This window comes from Cebidichthys violaceus, unplaced genomic scaffold (assembly GCF_023349555.1).
Source record: "Cebidichthys violaceus isolate CVI_PGR_0920_01 unplaced genomic scaffold, fCebVio1.0.p SCAF_46, whole genome shotgun sequence".
Lineage (NCBI taxonomy): Eukaryota > Metazoa > Chordata > Actinopteri > Perciformes > Stichaeidae > Cebidichthys > Cebidichthys violaceus.
Genome location: NW_027176661.1, coordinates 1,280,042 through 1,300,647, shown reverse-complemented (window position 1 = coordinate 1,300,647; position 20,606 = coordinate 1,280,042). Strand labels below are relative to the sequence as shown.

Below are 20,606 nucleotides of genomic sequence, written 5' to 3'. Positions count from 1 at the left end.
TTACTAAAAAAAAAAGTTAAGAGTAAAGTTTTAAAGAGATATTTAACATTGGCTGTCTATGTTCACTTTTTAGAGAGCAGTCAAACTAATAAGCGGCACTGTACGAACAACAAAAGGTTGAGGCAGATCAGTGTTGTTTAACTTTGTTCTACATGATGGCTGCTAATGCTGGAAACAGATTGTTGCTAAATACCACACACAGGAACACAGCTGTGTTGTCAGTAAAACCGTGCAATTTAAGAGAAATATTCATTTAAACTTCTCTCATACCATACGTCTGTCTTATCCTCTATTGCATAACCGCAGTAGTAACCGCAATGACTACTTAAACATTCAGTTGACAGGTCACAAAAAGGTGAAATGTGAGCACAACAGAAGCATCTCTGATGAAAAACATTTGAGCGCCTCATCATTTGTTCTCTTTTAGCTGCACTTCTTTCCAATAGTTCCTTTTCCTCTTTCGTGCTACTTGAGGATCGCTGACCTTTGTTCAGTAATAAATAATGAGCAACATGCAGGCAACAAAACGGTCCTGTAATATATATATAAAAAAAAGAAAGAAAAGATTTGCATGAGCAATGTTCAGATAGGCACTTGACAGCTTGCTGACGCGACTCACCCGGCTGAGGATAACATGATCCTTTCCCAGCCTGACAGTCCCTTAAGCCGTTTAAACTGGCATACCATTGGACAGCCATGACACCACACGTAGCATGGAGCTCAGATTAAATTAGATTGTGGACCGTCTGATTTCATCTGCTTTGCTGGACAGGATTTCCACGGGCCAACCCCGGAGCCTTTGGCCTATACGGTCCGCAAAAGCAGCTTGCACCATTTGGAGACATGATTTTGATGCAGGTGTTGTCACTGCATAATTCAAATAAATATGAAATGTGTGTACCTTGGTCTGTATGTGAATGTGATGGGACATATCCACATTTATGAATTATTAATTATTTATTAATTATTTTGCAGTGCAAATCTTGATATGTTTCTGTATGAACTACACATACGTTGATTTAAAAAAGAAAATAAAAGTAACTCAGTTGACTGCAATATTGTGGCTAAGTGGAGACAAGTCAGGTCCATTTAAAGTGTGTCATTCATACCCTGATTAGTGCTCATATTTTGATTAATAGTATGTGTGCTATTATTGACCTGCATTGTCTGTGATACACCAAAACACTACACACAGTGCTTGAGGGAGGGCGTTTTGAACAGACATAATTGTAGTCCTTATTTGAACTCTTAGGAGTCACTGCAGTTGACCATAATCACACTTATACATTTTTTTAAGCTTTCTTAATGCTGTAGGTAACTCTGCAATTTTTTGACAAAATTTCAAATTGTAGGAACATTAAGACCACTTCCTGCATCCTTTTTTATACACTCACACCCACCAACTACATGTAGTTTGTAGGAAATTTGGTGTCAGCGTTTTCACCTCCCACATGTCTTAAGGGCAGCAAATGGTCACTTGCTGAGCAAGGACCTAAATTCAATATGTCATGCAGTCACTCAGTCTAGAGCTAGTCTTTTTTTTCCTGAGGACACATTCTTAAAAATGACAACCCACAAATAGGCCATATGTTAAGATTGCGAGAAGAGCAAATTGGTGCATAAAGGAACGTTCCTGAACATCTTTTACAGCCATTTACACACATCACCTTTTATTATCTGGACTAGGTAAAGAAGCCATTTTGAAGATATATACATTATACTTTGTTTTAAGCATGTCTTATTGAAATCATATACACACGTTAAATACTCAATTAACAAGGTCAGACAGATACATTTAGGTGGAGTCAACAGGCTCCTGTTTTTCCTCTCATCAGTAAAACTAACACATAATGTACACCATACCTTTCACCTTAGATTCAATGTTATAAGTAGGCTACAATTATCAGATCAATACAAACATTCAGGCGCCCTCATGTGGCTCAAAGGTGTACTGCAGATGTAAACCTTGAAGTAAAAATAATTATTTGGCAACCCTACTGAAATCTCCACCAGTGTGTCCTGACCCAGTCTCTGAAAAAGGTTGATCTGGAGCAACTCAAGGGCGACCTACGAGCCTGCAGCCGTCTGCAGTTTGTTCTGACAAGACGTGTTTGCTTTTAGCTTTGCTCATCATGACCTCAGCAGAAATGTCAAGTGGTGTTGTGGCGTGGAGTGAAATTTGTGTTGTTATTTAATCATTGGATAAAAGAAAGCCCCATCATACTGGTCTCACAGTAAACCGGTATCATTGTGTATAATCAATGTCATTTTCAGTGAATGAATTTCTTTCCCATTGGGTTTGAACTGGGCGTGAGCGCATACAAAAACCCATTACAGGGACATTTTTTAAATCCAAGATGCTGTGGAGCTCTTATTTTGAAATGTCGCTATTATATCTTATTTGATTGTATTTGAATCCCTTTTTACTAGAATCTAAGCATATCCATTGCCTTTTTGATATTATTATAAACAATCTGAAAACAGGAAATAAGACAGAGCAGGCCTCCTGTAACCTGTGTTTTCTATTTTTTTTTTCCCATTAAGGGACAGGCACCCTTCTAACCTTTACTATTTTTTACTGCATACATGCGAGGGGGGGGGGGCACAGAGGAGAAAGTACTGGTGGGCTTCAGTTCTTTACCAGCACCAGTGCATCAACCTTAAATGTCATCATTTAAGGTAGATCATAGCTTACTTTAGAGCAAAAAAAACAACAACAGATGTTTACATTGCTGAAGATCTTCAAATGACAAAAAGGTACACAATTGCCTTAGCACATTTAACTTTTTGGTAAATTATTCCACCACAGGGATCTAGCTGGGTCACTCCATAAAATGTCCACCATCAGATACTGTCCTCTGGAGTGTCTTTGTGTGTCTCTGTGGTTTCCAACACTGTCCTAAGTAGAATGTCCGGTCCAGGAAGGATGAAATTAAAACTTTGCCATTCAGTGAGTAAAGTGGCTGCTATCATAGAGGGTAATGCAAATCAATAGGCCCACACTGGGGACCAGTTGGAGGAACAAAGGGTAGATACAACTGGAGAGGACTCAAATGGCACCTGACAGTGAAAGATGCACAGAGAGCACCATCTGCTGGGCAACTCTGTGCTGCAAATAAATACATTAAGTCTCATTCAGGTTCCAAGAGTTTTAGTGCAGTTTGTCTTTCAGAAATTCTGGACAGATTAATGCAGATTAGAACTATAGAATCCAGAAATAAATGACTTGGACCCTGATTTGAATTGGAAACAGAGAGCGCAGTCTATTATTGAGTCGCACTAACCCCTCCCTGGGACATTGAAAACTCCAACAGAACACATGTTGGGCTGATGGCTTTTATGGTTGGTTACACATTAAAGTACTGTTGCTGTTTGGTCGCGACTCAGTGAACATGCAGGCAGCTCAGGGGCTTCAACGGTTTGTGACCAAACAGCAGGCAAGCTGCGTGACCTGAGTGACTCAGATTGTGGTGCGATTGTCTCTGTCAGATGTGGTGACCCCAACATCTCAAGAAACAGTGGCCCCTCGAGGGTGTTTAGGATTGACAAATGACAGGGGCATTAGGAAGTTCAATGCTGTAGTCCTTTTGGTCACTCACAATCACAAAGTGGTGGAAGTATTCAGATCCCCGTTAAGCCCTAAGCCTTTTTGTAGGCCTCTCCTCGATTTTTGCAACCCATAGTAAAGAGAGTGATTTTCGTCTAAATATAAGGTGTATTTAAATAGTTTTGGTGTTTTAATAAAGGTAACACTTGTGAAATTTGTTCTGATTTGTAAATATCAGTATATATGTTACTGGTTAAGAGAACATTAAGATGGAACACAGCACAAATTGAAATTCTTTATCTCTGATTATAAATTAATCCAATTTTGATAAGATATATTTTTTAATGTTGTAGTTGAAAGCTCAAACCTCTCCCAGATCATAGCCCAATGGGTTGAGAGTCTCTCTGCACGTTTTCTTTGATAAAGTGAAGCATTCAAGAGCTAGAGAGGTCTGAGTGCAGAGATTTCAGCCGAGGTCAACCAAAATGTCATTCGGTTCCAGCTGTTCCATTGTAATTTTATATAGTATATAATTATATATTTCACTTATTTTATGACTAATAGTGTTCAATCTATCATATGCAGCAGTTTGGCATCATTTAGAGAGCCTGGATCCTCTCTGAGCCTGTTTATGTCTGTCATCCATGGGATTTTCTCATCTGGCTTCCACTCCAGGTCTCCTAGCTCAGCCTATGGTTGGTCGATTTCAGTCTTAGAAGCGTCTGAGTCCTGGCTATCTAACAAACGCATCGTGATTTTGATAGACAGAAGCGTTAGCCAGTAGGGAGTAAATCCGTGGCGCGTCACCTGAAACGTGCGCAAAAGATCGCCGTGGGGGGATGGGTTCCTTTGTTAGCCGGGCCCTTGTTTCTGCACGGGGGACATTTCAGAGACGCACCGGAAATACGTAGAAATATTGTTGACGGAAATAAGCGGAGATTTACGGCAGAACAACGAAAAGGTAAGGAGTTTTGGATGATTTTGAAGGATATTACGCATTGTGTTTCTGGTGTTTGTTTGCTCACAGCCTTGTGAGGGTTTACCGGAGAGACGATCTGATAGTAGTTCTGGAATCTGTGTCGAATGCTCGTGCTTTTTGCTACTTCGGTTGCCTATGCTAACCGTTAGCTTTGTTATGCTAACTCGGAGAAGAGCGAGTTATGGCTAGAAATACGTGATTTTGTGATAAATCTTTTATTTGCGTACACTATTTGTGTAGAATGGTGTTTGGAGTGTGTAAGAATGTCTTAGATTGTTTGTTTTACCCAGATTTTGATTTTTTGGGGGAATTTTTTTTCTTTTTTTTCATATTCATAAATACATGCTAATGGGAATTTTTGGACGGTAAATGCTACAGCGGACCCGAATTCGGGTCCGTCGGGCTTAACAGGTTTTAACTTAAAGCTATTATGAGGTCCTGTCATTTTGTGTTGATTTTGGCAGCCCCTGTGGACACCAGTGGAAGTGTTTTAGAGCACCAGATTCCCTTTAGAATGCCTCTCATTCTCACTGTAGAAGGGTCTGACAGTCTGCCCCGCGCAGTCCTGGTTCTGGTTCTCCCGTGCTTTTCTTCGCTTCAGTGGGCCCAGCGATACATCCCTGTTCTCCAGCAGTATGGTGTCCGTGGTGGCTCCCAGTGAGGCGAAGCTCTGCTCCTGGCTGGAGGTGGAGCCACTGCCGGGAGCAGAGCTCTCCTCCTCCTGACCGAGCTCCGACTGCAGGACGAAGGAGTCAGCAAAGTCAGGTCTGTCCACGGTGGACTGGTCCCCGCCGGAGGCCCTCGCCGGAGGCCCTCGCCGGAGTCTCAGCTGAAGGAGTTTCCGGTGAACCTGCATGATTTGTCTGATTTCACACAAAATCCGAGCCAGTGGCATGGATGAAGAGCATTAAGATTAGCTACATAGAAATAGTCAATCTTCTCGCTGATGGTCTTGTCATCTCATATAGAGGCATCAGTATTAAATTGAGAATGTTTTAATAACAAGTTTAAATTTCCTCAAAGTAACTAAGTAAAAGTACCAGCACAGTAATGTAAGAATACTCAAATTGCATGTAAATAGTTTTTTTTTTTTTACTTAAGTACAGGAGTATTATCAGCAAACTGTACTAAAGTATCAAAAGTAAAAGTTATGCAGAAAAAAGAATATCCCCCATGACTGTATTATTACACACATCATTTAATTAGTAATTTTGATGCATGTGTGTAAGTAGCATTTTTGCTGTTGTAGCTGCTTGAGGTGGAGCTAGTTTTTATTGACTTCATATACAGTTACAGTGCAACGGAGAGTGTTGCCCCGGAGGCAGCGACCTCTCACCCCATCACTTCATGAAGCTCAAGCCCACACGTCTCCGGTGGGTCGATGTCACGTGTCAGGGACTCATTGTCATAGTTGCTGTGCGCACTTTCGAAACCTAGCAAGTGAAATCGGTCTCGTCCCCATGGTTTTGGTGGCTGAGGGTGGAAGATGCCGAGGTGCTCAGGTCTTCCACCTGCAATAGCTCTACAAGGGGTGCAACAAAATCTCTGGACTTTAAACCCAATGTCTTCAGATTTGGCCACTCCTCCAACAGCTTAGCTCTTGATTGAGTGGCACAGGTTATGTGGCAAGGACCAAGAGCATTGCCCAGTCACCACACCTCCACAACGGGAATGTGCTTCATGGTCTCCCATCTCTACGTTTGTGCCGTCATATATCCAGAATACAACATCTGGTTGCATGTTTAAATCGGTGCAGGCTGTGGGACCCCCTGGTGGTGGTGCAAAGTCGAAACAGTGAGCTAATTTAAAAACACACTAGCAGATAGTTCACCATCGTAGTTTTGAGAACAAGCTGCAAACGCACGTTATCCGTGTTCTGAATGCACCATATTATATAAGAAACTGGTGATTTAGCAGGGAAATAAGTCAAAACAAGTTGCTGCATAGAAGGCAACTCAATCTAAAAACTAGCAATGTGTTTTGGGTAATGGTTGGGAATATGTGTAGTTAGCACAATGTACAAATAACAGGCAAAACCACCTATTTGATGGACACAATCTAAAGTGGTACAACATAACTAAACATTGTGTTCCCAGCTATGGTAGAGTGTGCACAACCGCTGAGGGTCGTGGTCAATAATAGTGATAAACTCCTACTTTGAACCGGTGGTGCTTTCTTCATACCGAACATTACTTAATCCATATAAACACATTTGATAGTTTTCTTTTATTTAGACAACCCAAATAAAAGGCACATAACATTGCGCATGTTTATGTAATAATTTGACAAACATACATTTAAAAAAAAAAAAAATGTAGGAATGTTTGACCTTTCTGCTAATCAGAAAGCCTAGCCTCTCGTATATACAAAATTACCATTGTTAATGTTCTAATACAAAAGATTTATAAAAAAAAGAAAAAGGTTATCTTATCTTTCACATCTATTGTAACTACCATATCCTTGGAACTAAAATAGTTTTGTACAAAGATATACATTCAACTGCTTTCACAAGGGTCCTGGAATTTCCAATTTTTTTTTCTTTTCCAAAAAATAAAGAGATGTTCAATTCCTCCAGAAATGTTCAGTTTATCACATTATTACTGTATCAAATTTGGCAAACAGGCTATCATAGTGTATCTACGTAAATGCATAAGAACAAAGAAAAAGCTACGCTAACATTTTGTTTAAAACAAAACTTCGGGGGGAAAATGACAAACATGCATATTGCATTTTTCAGTATGAACTGAATCAACTCTGCAACACTGTTGAGATAACATGGCATTCATTAAAGATAAGTTCATGTTCAACAGCGACAGTGTTTGGGGTCATGCAACATCAATCCTGTCCCATTACTTTCATGGACACAAACTTGCATTTGATCAAACTCTCAGCCACATAATTTATGCAGCCCGAGGCTGAACTCGACTTCATAAAGGAAATGTAAAAAAGGTACAGCATGTATGCCTTTGCACAGTAAATGATTATTTAAATGGACGGCTATGTTTAAAATCAATAGTTCTCGGACTTCTCGTCCGTGATGGGAGTCGTTTAACTTGACGTACCAAATTATAATCTAAAAAGGAGCTAGAATTAAGATACATGGTAGATATACTTAAAAGGAACCACGTTCATGTGTAATGGGCTTTTATGTGTGTTTCCTGAGTGAAGGGTCCTTAGTATCATTGTGGGGCGTTCACAGATAAATGATTTAAAAAAAAAAAAGAAGTAATAAAACAGTGTACAGAAGAGTCAGATAAAAACTAATTAGTCACCTTTGTGATGACAGCAACGGCCTGAAAAAGCTTCACTACAAGGCCAGGAAGTCCCACGGTCAGCCACTAGATAGCCCTCTAGGTGCAGGCCGGCTAACCACAACACTTAAGACTCCAATTTTGATCTTTGATAATACTGCTGCTGCTCACCTGCGTGTGTGTAGGATATGCTTTCAGTGCAAGACTCGATCCATTCTGACTTCATGGAAAAATGAACACTACAAATAGGCAAATAAAAACGAACCTCTGCGTTTCCAGACCGATAGAAAACAAAAAGCACAAACGTGTCGTTGTCAAAGAGGACAGCGTGGAGACGTCCGCTTGAATGGCGAAAGCTAAAAGAATTAAAACGCCGACATGAAAATACATTACTATGTCAACTGCACAAGTTAGTCACTGTACCTTGAGAGCATACCTACTATCTGAGAAGAAAACGAAAAGCTAGAGCACTGTGAAAAAATATTCTTCCAGGCGAATGGAAGCTGCTGTCCCTTTTTCTAGACTCATTTCCTATAACATTAAATAGTGATTAGCAGGCTATAATAAAAAACAAAAAAATAAACAACATACAAAGTAACACCCAGAGGCTTTGGGAGAGAACTTGTAAAAACATCTAAAACAGCAATTTATTGTTATTGCTTCAGTCCGTTCCTCGTCTCCCTTTTACAAAAAGCACAGGTGTGTTTTCCTACGGAGTCCTCGGGGAATCCCCTCCTCTCATTTGTCATCATACGAATCACAGTTTCATCACTAACTGACTACACTAAGTCTTGCGGCGGTCGTCCTGATTTCTTGATAAATCCTACTCGACTTCTACTCAAGTGTTCTGCCTCACGTCGGTTGCTTTAACATTAGTTGGGACGCAGCTGTGACTTGGGGAGCTCCTACCGGCGGCGCAGCAGCTCATGTGAATGTTCACCTCGGGGTAAGTAAACATGGTTCGGGGGGGGGGGAGGAGAAAGAGACGGGCTCGAGGTGCAAATAATGAGGACAGGAGTCTCTTGTTTCACTTAATTTTCCCTTTCTTGCTGGCCAGTCCAATACGCTCTCTCACCTATTTTCTTTTTCTTCTTTTTCTTTCTTTACCAGGGTGGGGAAGAAGGCAAGACTTGGGACAGAAAAGGCATGCTATCCATGGACCTCATGGCAATGTTGAGCGGACCAGCCATGTTCATGGGCATGCTGGTCGTAATGGCGACCGGGTGGGCGATATTCATGGAGGCCGTGGAGGGGATGTTTACGGAAGCGATGTTGACAGGCCCGGTGATAGTGACCGGGTGCTGGAGGCTGATGGGAGACGTGATGTTGACCGTGTTGGTGCCAATGTTCATTTGTGCGGAGATGGTGACAGGGTTGTTGGAGTGGCACCGGTTCATCGCCGAGGTGATGGGGGCAGAAATGGTCACAGGTGTAGCTGAGGAGGAATTGCATAATCTGTTACCCTCCGACAACAAACACACATAAATATATATACACAAATAAAAAAAGTATATACCTTTTTTTCTGCCGCTACTCAAAATAGTTAGAATCGATACTATATTGATGTTGTGACATGAGACTAGAGACTGTCTCAGATTTTGTATATCGTAAAAAGTGTTCTCTTTTACTGATTTTAAAGGTTGCATTAAAGCAAAGAGATGTCATTTTCAGACTGTTTAATTATTGGCCTTTAACCACTTAGTCATTAAATCTACATGAATGATGATTTTTATCAAAAACATTGTGCACCAGTGGTCAACCCGACAATATCGTCACAATTCTGTAAAACAAATGGTGATATTTGATTTTCTTCTAATCGTGCAGGCCTTATTAATGTTAAGAGATAAAAACACAGCTAAACGGGCAGCAGCCTCACTACTGCAATGTAACGGCGCAAAATACTATTTTTAACAGTGGCAAAACATTATACATTGTAGTATAACCAGTAGGATTAGAGGAGGGTGATGGGTTTGAACATGTAAGGCTTGACTAGAGAAGTAATGTGACTCTCAAAAGCTACATGCCAAGTAAAGAGACTCAAAAATGAGGCACAGATTAAAAATAAATTCCACACTGCCAACATGTCAGTGCTGGAGAAGGCTGTAAAGACTGAGGAAGACAAAGGAGAACGAGACTTGAATGTTTATGATACAAATGATTAGTGATTAGATACTGTTCCAGAGTTCTCTCTAACTGCTGAACACCTAGCTGCGGTGTTAGTGAGGACGCACCTTTGTTACAGGAGTTGAAGTTGGTCTGTCCGTGAGTCTTCAGGTGGCTGGTGATGTAGGCTGCGCTGAGCATCTTCCCACAGATGCTGCAGGTGACCTTGCCTTCATGCCTGATCATGTGGGAACGGAGTCGGTCTTTGGTGGCGAAAGCAGAGGTACAGGCCTGCAGGGGCAAAGCAGAAGGGGGGGGGGTCAAAGGTCAGCGGAGTACAGCAACAACAACAGCATTAATGGTCTCATAGAGGACAGAAATGACTCTTACCGTTACTTGACACTTAAATGGTCTTTCTGAGGAATGCACATGCTTCACATGGCAGCTCAAGTGGTCTGGCCTGGATTGAATAAAAAACAAAACACATTTAATCTTTATGGAGTTGTAGAGAAGTAACACAGCATGGTGTTTTCATTCCATACCGTCTTTGAAGCACAGAATGTTTAGTTGACAATGTTTCCACTTCCAGAAAAATGTACTGCTAAAGAAGCAAATTCAGATTCTTGGATTATTTTGATTCATGTGGAGATTTGAATGCAAGTAGTGATTTCCTTTAACTATAAACTACGTATGTTGTTGTTTTTTTTTAAACACAGAGCAACCCCCAGCTTTAAGACCATACTCTGTTGTCTGCTACATATGCCTCATTAGTGTGATAACAATGCTGTCCTTTCTAATTACACCATAAGTCATGAGCAGTAGACCAGTTAAGTGACTATATATATATTTTTTGGGGTCATTTTTATAACTTTGCATTTACTTTACTTTAGATTTGACCGGAGGTGCAAAGATATAGGTCGTTCAAAGACTACAGGTGTATATCGTTAACTGACGAGGAGCACCACAAGTGAGATTCACAACTTCTCCATACATTGTGAGTGCAGAAGTGCGGAAGCTTATGGATGTGCTCTGTTTGCTCTGGTAATGAGGGGATAGGCACCAATAAAAGAAAGAAGAGAAAATCCCTAAAAGTTCAGTCAACGGCGTTTAATTCTCCATGATCAATCGTGCGTGAATCAGTTTGACCTAGTTTAAAAAACTCACCACAGAGATTGTAAATTTGCACAGTTTCCACTTATTTCCAAATAAACTGACAGTAAATAAATAAATCTCTTTTGCATATTATTTGCTTTTGCACTGAGCTTTTCTTCATGAAACGAGTTTGATAACTCTTAACACTTGTTTATTTCTTTCACAAATTTGTCAACATGTATTATGTACCTTATACACATTAAAATGACAAATGGCTGAAAAAGAACCCTGACAATGACATGTGATGTTTATTTTCTACAGATGATATTCATTCAAATATATATTTCTATTAAAAAAAAATACAGAATCCTAAAAAGTCTTTGTACAAATACTGCTAAAGGTTAAAAATTCTGTGTTCCACAGCATAATTTTATGTTCACTGCATATCAGCAGTTGCTAGAAAACAGCTCTATGCCTCTTGACCTTTACAGTGAAACTCCAGCATTCACAAATTCTCCTTGGCACTGATCCTCCTCTGTCAGCTTGTTAGTTCTATTGAAGCTCGGAGCTGAATCATGTTAGAAGTGCCATAATGGAGTGAGTAAGGGCTCCAGCATTGGCAGCCCAAACCGGAAAGTTTCATGCTGCTGGATTCTTATTTTTAAAAATATAAATGAGGAGTCAAGCGGATTCTTCTCAGTGGTGCTATGAACCGGAATCAGTTTTCTTCTCTTTCTTCCTTTTATTTTGTTGTCCAGCTGACGAGGAGAGCAGTCTCCAGACAGTGCGTGCCTGCATATCTGGCTGAGTGGCAGTGACTCAGTGCCCTGTTATTCAGTCCCCATTCTCACTTTCCAGTATGCTGATGAATCCCTAACCCCACGTCACCGTGTTGGAGGCATGCCTGAAACTGCCCTGCACAGAACGGTGCTTATATTACAGCTTGGCTACGGTGCACGGCTGATGTTTTTGTTGAACTTGTGTGGTGCGGTTAAAGCAAAGAACTCTTTCTGCTGTTATACTCTCTGCCCAATCAATGCTGTTTTACATATCGGCATGTTAAAACACAGTAAAATGTAGCTTTTGTGTGTGTTGATAAATCAAAAATATTAAGGCAACGAGAGACCTTTCTTAAACTAAACATTTATTCCTTACACAGTGAATATGTTGACCTGGAGATTACCGCATAGTTCACTGAATTCCCAGGGGAAAGAGAGTCTGTGACATGCTGGCGGGAAGCGCAAAGTGACAAGTGACGCCCCCTCCCCCTCCCCCTTTGTAATCTACCACTGGTGCTCTCCCATGTGCGACTGTTTAAAACATGTGGTTGAAATGGCGTGGGGGGGGTCAATACAAGTACAAATCCAAACCGCTTTGCACATTCATAATAATACGTATAATAATCCAAACAGAATGGGCTGAATCCCTCACAAACAAGTCACGGGTTGCTACATGAAAATGCAACAAAAGCAAATTTTTGGACTGACGAGTAAACTGTTAAAAAAAAAGTTAATCATCATGTTATTTTTATTTTTTTTACTTCCATGCAGACGAGCCAAGACTTTCCTCTCTGAACCTGGAATGCAACCGTTCGAGGGTGACATGACTCTCCGTCTCCACTAACATCAGAATAAATTAGATGTCAGAGGCACACTTCCTGTTTACAATAGCCTTCTTAATTTTTAAATGAAAGCATATGAATAAACTAGCTGTGCAAACACGTCCTCGGATAGATAGAGAAGAGTTTCACTGGCAAAGCGTAACACGCCGACACTCGCAGTCCTCCACACTTTGCACTTCAGACACATCCCAAACAATCCGGTGGCTAATGCAGCGCTGGAGACCACTTCCTGTTACGATTATGGGAGTCCGAGGGCACTGGGCCTGTCTCAAGAAGCGAGTTTACTGAAATAGTTGGATAACTGCAGTGAATAAAACTTAAATCGCTTTAGTTTTGTCTATATTTGAAAAGAACTAAAAGTCTAAATATTTTCTTAGCTATTCACCAACATATTAGTGGAAGTTTAGGACACTTTGAGGCCACTTCAAAAGCCTGTTAATGAACTGTGTCGTGTGGTTTATTTTTTACATTATGCTTCTTCTAAGAGGGAACATAACAACTTATTCCACCACAGCAGGAGCTATATGAGGAATGTACAAAGACATTTGAAACGGGTAATGTTATCTCCCCATCAAATCTGTTGCCAGCACTGCTCAGGGTTCGCCGGTCGGACTCCTTATGACAAGTCTGTCTGGCAGCATGATGTAGTAACATGTTCACATTTCACATAAATGCATTTCACCCTTTTATATTTTGTACTGTCGGTTCAAATACTGTTGAAGGTACGTTTTCTGGAAGGAATAGCTTTGGAGAGCTGTTGAATAACTAACGTGTGGAAAAACACTTTTCTATCATTATTATAAAACATTTTAAACAAAACGTAAATGAAAAATAGGTCTCACTTTCCCTTGAACAGTCACAACAGTATAGGATGTCTGACTCAAAAAAGGCAACATTTTGAACAATCATAAGGCCAAAGAATGTGGTCCTTACCTGGAAAAGCCTTTCCCACACACTGAACACACATAGGGCTTGTGGACCCCCCCGTCGTGAGAGCGAACATGGTAGGTCATCCGGTCCTTCCTTTTAAAGCGCTGCTGGCAGATGGGGCACTCGAAAGGCTTCTCGTCCGAATGGGACAGCTTGTGGCGGTTCAGGTGGTAGACGTCTCGGAAGGCCTTGCCGCACATCTCGCACCCGTGGTTTTTCTTGACGGGTTTGGCGGGCTTCTTCGGCACGTTCTGCTGCTGCTGCTGCTGCTGCTGCTGCTGCTGCTGCTGCTGTTGTTGCTGTACGTTGCCCATCGTGGACGACGTCATGATGCTCGCGCCCGAGGACACCGAGGTGGTCGCCGTGGAGAGGATGCCCGCCACCGTGGAGATGTAGGACGGGTGGCCGTTATTGTCCCGCGACATGGTCGAGATCATGGGCACCATAGTTGGGGCCGTCTGGGCCGTCTTCTTTGGCCGCGACACCATCTTGATGCCGGTGTGGCTGGACTCGTGGCGTCGCAGGTGGTAGCTGTCGCGAAAGGCCTTGTTGCAGTAGCCGCAGACAAACGGCGTCTTGCCCTTGTGCTCCTTCTTTATCACAGGCACTAGCGGCCGCCCACCTCCTCCGCTGGCCACATTGTCTTTGAGGAGATCTGCAGCGCTGGTCGGGGGCTTGTGGTCTATGTGGATGGGCAGGATGGGCTTCTGGTCGATTTGTTCAGCTCCCGCATTAAGAAGTGGCAGCAGGTTGTTCTGGGCCATGTGGTGCTGGTGGTGGAGGGCTTCATTGGCCTGCTGATGAAACAAAACACACACACACACACACACACACACACACACACACACACACACACACACACACACACACACACACACACACACACACACACACACAGATATCAATATTGGGGATTGTGGTTTCAACACAGTTGGAACACTCCACTGCCTTTCCAAAGGCTGCATCATAATTCACATAATAAATAATAATAATAATAAGAGGAGGTTTGTAAGGAGTCAGCTTTGGCAACAAAGGCTAGAAAGATGTTAAAGAACACAGAAAGAAGACGGGGTCTGTCATTAACGAGGTTGATGCACCATGCCACTGGTGCAAAAGAATCCAAATATACTGGATGAAAAACGATCCCATCATGACGGTGCCGAGCATGTGACTGCAAAGCAAGCGTGCCAAATTAGAGGCAAAGCAGAGTCCAGTGCTCAGAAGAGCCATTAGCTTAGCTGAGGAGCTCAGTTAGAGGGCATGGTGACGTAAAGGAAGGAGTCTCTCTCTCTCTCTCTCTCTCTCTCTCTCTCTCTCTCTCGACAAACAACAACAGTGGCACAACCGCTTGTCTCCGAGTTTGTCAGCTTAGGTTAGTTATACTATGATGGTTCTTGCTAAACTTCCCCCCCCTCTCTCCATCTCAAGCACAAATATTAAACCACAGCCAACGCTGTTGTTTTGGTAAAAGGACACAGTCAAGACGACTGTGTCGTGAAACACCAGCAAGAGAGGGCAAGGTGAAATGCTTGACCTTTCCCTTTGAGGTTCAATCATCCATCGCAGAAGGCCAGCCAAGAAAAAAGGAGTTGCAGCAGAGGCGACAGGGGACAGAAAAGAAAAATGAACCGCATAGTGTCCTCCTTATGTCATCCAGCCCATTGTGAGAGACACAAATCTGAGCAGTGATGCCTCAGCAGGGGATCTTTGTATGCTCATCTTCATTGATTTAGCTCATCTATTCATGAGACGGGGTCATTGTTTCTCCACACACATACTACTCGGCTAAACTAGCCGTCATTCCCTCGTAACGCAATGGGACCTGGGAACTTGTGGAGAATGCAACTAAGCCCACCGATCCATTTGTCCGAACACCTGCTCACGCTTGCCACCTTCCAGGATTAGTCATCATCATGCCAATGCAAACCCGTCCGCTGGCACACCAGGTGGGCCCTGGAGGGGGGGAGGGGGGGGGGGGGGGCTTTATGTTTGGGTGGGGTGGAGGGAGGGGGGATACCAGCCGGGATCCCTCTTTGTGGAGCTTGTGAACGGCAGACATGGCCACTGCAGACAACCCGCCTCTATACAGAGGTGCAGGGCCTGTAAGCTGCTGTGCCTTCATGCAGCTCTGACCATTTTGACACAAATGCGCTCTGACAACTGGGGCTGCTCCCTCATAAATAACATCAAAATGGAGGGAGTGCCCCGATGGCTCCACGGGCCACTGTAGACTTGAATTGAGCTCATGGTCTGAGTCAGATTACGTCTTTCTCCAAGCTTTTGTGTCACACTCTACAGCTGCTTACTGAAATCCTTTTTTTTTTTTTTTTTTTTACAAAACAAGTAAAAACTACAATTGATTGATAAAAAGTAGAAGGAATAAAGTGCTCACATATTGCAGGAAACACATTTGTTCTTTCTTTTTCTGGCACACATGTAGAGCCTTCTCTTCAAGTTTATGAGTTTGTTCTTCAGTTGTTTACCAATTTGTGAAATCTTTTGGCTGCTGCCCAGACGGCCGACTTGACACAAGTTCCTACAAAACATCACTTTTGTAACGTTTGTAATCCTTCTGGATTTCTTTCATAGCTTGTAAAGCTCCACAAATACTGCAGGGATTCAGTGCCTTGCTTGCAAGTAGAGGTATTTTCAGTTGTGCTGGAAGTTTTGATGCATCAATTCTTTCAGCTTTGACCGCATCATGCAAGAGGATGATAGTGGCCATTTCTAAGCAACTCACCGTGTCATCCTTCTATCAAAAATACTTAAAATCAGTGATCAGTGTAGGTCTCTCTAATGTAGCTAATGTATGGCACAGAATAGAAGGATCACTTATCTTTTGGCATTTTGCTAGCGTGACCACCGCAGTTACAAAAAAACACTTAGCGAGTAGTCTTTGAAACGGTGATGTTTGGATCCCAGAGTCGCCCGTAACTTGAATCTGTGTAACGCAGTAATAGTCACTAACACCGTTATCGGCTTTGGAATGGCAAAAGGCATTATTACGACAATTCTTAGAGCTAATGTGCATTTTCCAAAGCAGATATTTTGGCCTTTCAAAAAGCAGTAAAAGCACAGGTGTCTCTGCTAACTGATTAAAAACGGCTGCATTCCATTTAGGTGAGCTTGTTCGAAGGGCCCCGGTGTTGTTCTTGACCCATGTCATCTATTGTTAAAAACATGTGTAGAACACGAATGAGCAGTACAATATACGAAACAAATTAAATATGTCCTGCTTGCACCGTTGAGCCACAATTTAACAAATATTGCAGTCGTTTTTTATTAAGTCTACAAAAAAGGCCTTTACTCTGGGACGAGGACTTAAAACTAAAGTTTACGACTGATATAAAGCTCCATTCATTACAGTATTTGATATAAACTGTGAATAAAAGTACTTTGTGCAACTTCGAATGGGCTGTTTGTTGTAATGGACCTGTTTCAAACAGAAAGTTAGCAACTAGCACGCTAAAGACTCAGGGGTTAGTGGAGAACAAACAGGGCTAAACTATTGGACTAGGGGCCATAGACAGTAATATTAATGAATGATAATGTTGCTTCATGTTTGCTATCACATTAGCCACAGCAGCTTAATGGCTATGTATCGGTCAGCTTGAGTGTTTCTGTCCCAAATGGAAAAATGATAAATGCAATTTCAAATGTAATTGCAACACTTTTCTGATATCAAACCTGTCACTATGCTGAATGTAAATATCTAAAACATAAATTCATATATATATATATATATATATATATATATATATATTTATATTTATATATATATAAGCTAGATGTTTACGGTATTAAGAAACACATATACATATATATATACATGTGTGTGTGTATATATAAATATATATATATATATTTTTATATATATATATATATATATATATATATATATATTTTTATATATATATATATATAAATATATATATATATATATATATATATATATAAATATATATATATATATATATATATTTATATATTTATATATATATTTATATATTTATATATATATATATATATTTATATATGCTAGATGTTTACTGTATTAAGAAACAGATCTACACCAACAAAATGGCTCCCAACTGCAAGGTGCATCGCCACAGCTATTTTTAAACTATGTTTACATGTTTTGCAGTGTGCTGTAAGGGGAATATTATTAGTTTAAGATGAGCCAATCATTTTACATTTTCAGTATAATGTGTTGCACCTGTTGAGTGTAATTTTCTTTTCGACATTTGGGAAGTTGTCGGGCAGAATGAATGGATGCAAAGCACTTTCTTATAAATGTTTCTTAGTGTTATTATAATAGAGTTTATACAGTGTTTTTGTTCTTAATACTGAATTTTCAATACATTGCACTGAGCATTAATCAAAAACAGGAGGAGAGGCAGCTGTACTTATAGTATTATTCAAGCTCATTTACACAACAATATGGATCATTTTAAACGCCAGACAAAGTATAAAAAACAGGAAGATGCTCATCATCAACTTTTCATTTAAAACTTTTTAATAAAATGCTTTTCTGTAAACAGTAACGTAGTGGAGTACTTTAAAACTAAAAATACTGCAACGCCTGTGTCAATTGATGGTAGTTAAATGAAAAATCGACCTCCTTGCGTTGATAAATTCACGCATATTTACATGAGATTTACAGAGCAACAGTGTGCGGGACATAATACATGCAGGGCTTCTGGCGGGATGCCAGATACTACACACCCAGCCACACCATCCATCTGCCCTTTTCATCGGGAAGAAAATGTAAGTAAGTGATCAGTCTCTGACAGCGGAGCAACACCTTACTACTCATAAAAAAGTGACGAATCCCAAAGGCTGTGATACGCAATCTTAACTTAATTACAAACATGATAAAAGTAGTCCATGGTGCACTACTCATACTCTTGCTTTGCCTGAATTCAGTATGAGGCTTTAAGATAACAACACTGGTTAACTTTTGGATTGTGTAAAATTCCTCTGACATATTGATGATATGACGTTCACTTGTACCAACTCCAGCTTCTCCTGTGACTTAGCCTGGTAATGATGGCACACATGAACCCTTCCAAGTTTCTGGACATTTATCTTTGCCTCCTATCCACCATATTGCATGAGTGCTCCCTCTCAGCACCAGTGTGACACATTTGTAATAACAGATAATGAACTAATCAGATGGCGAGTGATACAAAGTAAACGTGTTTCTCTTAAGGTAGAATGCTTTTGTTACAAATATATGAAATTAACATTGGCATGGGCCTCAAACATAAGAATACTAACATTACCAAAAAAAACAACTAAGGACCCCCCCCCCCCCCCCCCAAACACACACACACTATCTATACTCATATGAAGCTGCAGTAAAAAATATATTTTGCAGGAGGTAGAAACTCTGTCCTGAACATTTCATTTCAAGATGCAGATTTTTTTTATAGTTTTCTATAAAAATTATTGATGCAGAACTGCTGCAATGCTCATTGAGAAGGCTCTTCGCATGAGGAGTTTGTCACACCCACTAAAAAACACAAAAGGGCATAACTTAATGGTTAACACACCAAAAAAAAATCCCTCTTAAGGCTTGGAAGCACGAGACAGGAGAACGGCGATGGATAATATGGGTTCATATAATTAATTAACAAACGGACAATATGACATCTTTGAATAATCAAATCAGATGCGCGGCAAAACATCATCGTTTGAAATACGACGTTATAGCGTCTCCATACAACTCTGGGTCTTACGTTTTTTCCCCAAGTCCCCACTGGGCTTAATTGTCGTGGGCTGTGTAACGTCATGGGAATACAACCTTTCATTCATTTTATTGAACAATAGCCTCACATCTTAGGACGCATTGAAAAGCACTAAACCGAGGCAGACATCACTCTCAGCAGCAGCGTTCACTTTCTGGCTGCAAAAGGGGTTTTACACATTGCGTAATGTCGTTGCCAATTTCAAACGTGCTTCTTGTTCTTCTCCTTTGCTAGTGTTAGCTGATGTTGTGTGCATAGTTTGAATTCCTTTCCACCGCGGTCTCGCAGAATAAATAGCTGGTAAATAAAAGAGAGAGTCCGGTACAAATGCTGCTTATCAAGTCGGGTAACATTAGTTTTGTAATCTCATTGCGTCAGCCTCGCCCAAATTAAGCTAACGTTTAAATTAGCCAGCGAGTTTGATGTGTGCAGCCGAAACACCGTAAGCTAACTTGGCTAGTTACTGTGGAACCGGCTGAGGCGAGCGGAAAGTTCACCGCGGGATTGCGAATCGTCGTTTGGTAAAATCTCTGCGAATGATAACCGAACAACAACTTGCACTTCTTCAACGTTTACAAACGTGCACCACTTCAAGTTATCTGCGGTATTATCTGCGAAAATCTTCGCCGACATTAAATCTCATTATCCTGAGGCGTCCGATCAAAGCCCCTCTCAGTCACAGGGAGAAAAAAACAGGTCTGTCTCGATTGTAACGGTGCAGTGGCGTCTCTCTCCAGCCTCACTTCAAATTATCCCGCATGTTTTTGCTAGCTTCGACTTGGCAAACAAACTTGAAAAACCACAAACGCTGTCGAGTTATTCAACATCAACGAGCTAAGTGTTCGTACAATAGAAAAACAAGCCACATTTTTCAAACGCACGTTGAGGAGAATTGATTTTTTGTTCTAGCGTCATTCCCGAGCCTCACAGCTGGACGCCTGGATTCATATACCATTGTTTTGCTTGGTTACTTGATCTTGGCATTAACGTTACTCGTTTAAAAAACTGGTTCTACCGGTAAGAAACCCGGTGCTTGCGTTTTCTCGAGGTTGTTTTACGAGCTATCCCAGTCCCCCTACTAAAGAGTCAACTTACTTGAAAAAGAAACGTACTCCAGCTCGGCTCCATTTCCACACTTACTAATTCTGAAGGAAACCTTGTAGAAGCCTACAACAAAGCAACCAAACATGGCAGCTGAAACAACTTCCGGTAACCTCGAGGGCTGAACCATTTCACATACTATTTAGGGGTGTGTGTTAAATTTAGTGCATTAAAATAGTTAGTGTAAGCGTGTATACGGCTCATAATAAATATCTAAATATTTAAAGACTGT

At 41.1% G+C, this 20,606-nt stretch overlaps 1 protein-coding gene across 1 annotated transcript; it reads right to left on the bottom strand.

Annotated features, from left to right (window-relative positions):
* Window positions 1-6,733: 6,733 nt before the first annotated feature.
* LOC137886868 (vascular endothelial zinc finger 1-like) lies at window positions 6,734-20,496 on the bottom strand. The gene is made up of 5 exons (XM_068729532.1): window positions 20,369-20,496; window positions 13,527-14,320; window positions 10,271-10,340; window positions 10,009-10,171; window positions 6,734-9,212 (listed from the first exon to the last, which is right to left on the bottom strand). Exons 1-5 carry the CDS (start codon window positions 20,399-20,401, stop codon window positions 8,881-8,883), a joined length of 1,392 nt encoding a protein of 463 aa, XP_068585633.1. The 5' UTR covers window positions 20,402-20,496; the 3' UTR covers window positions 6,734-8,880.
* Between the last annotated feature and the right edge of the window lie 110 nt (window positions 20,497-20,606).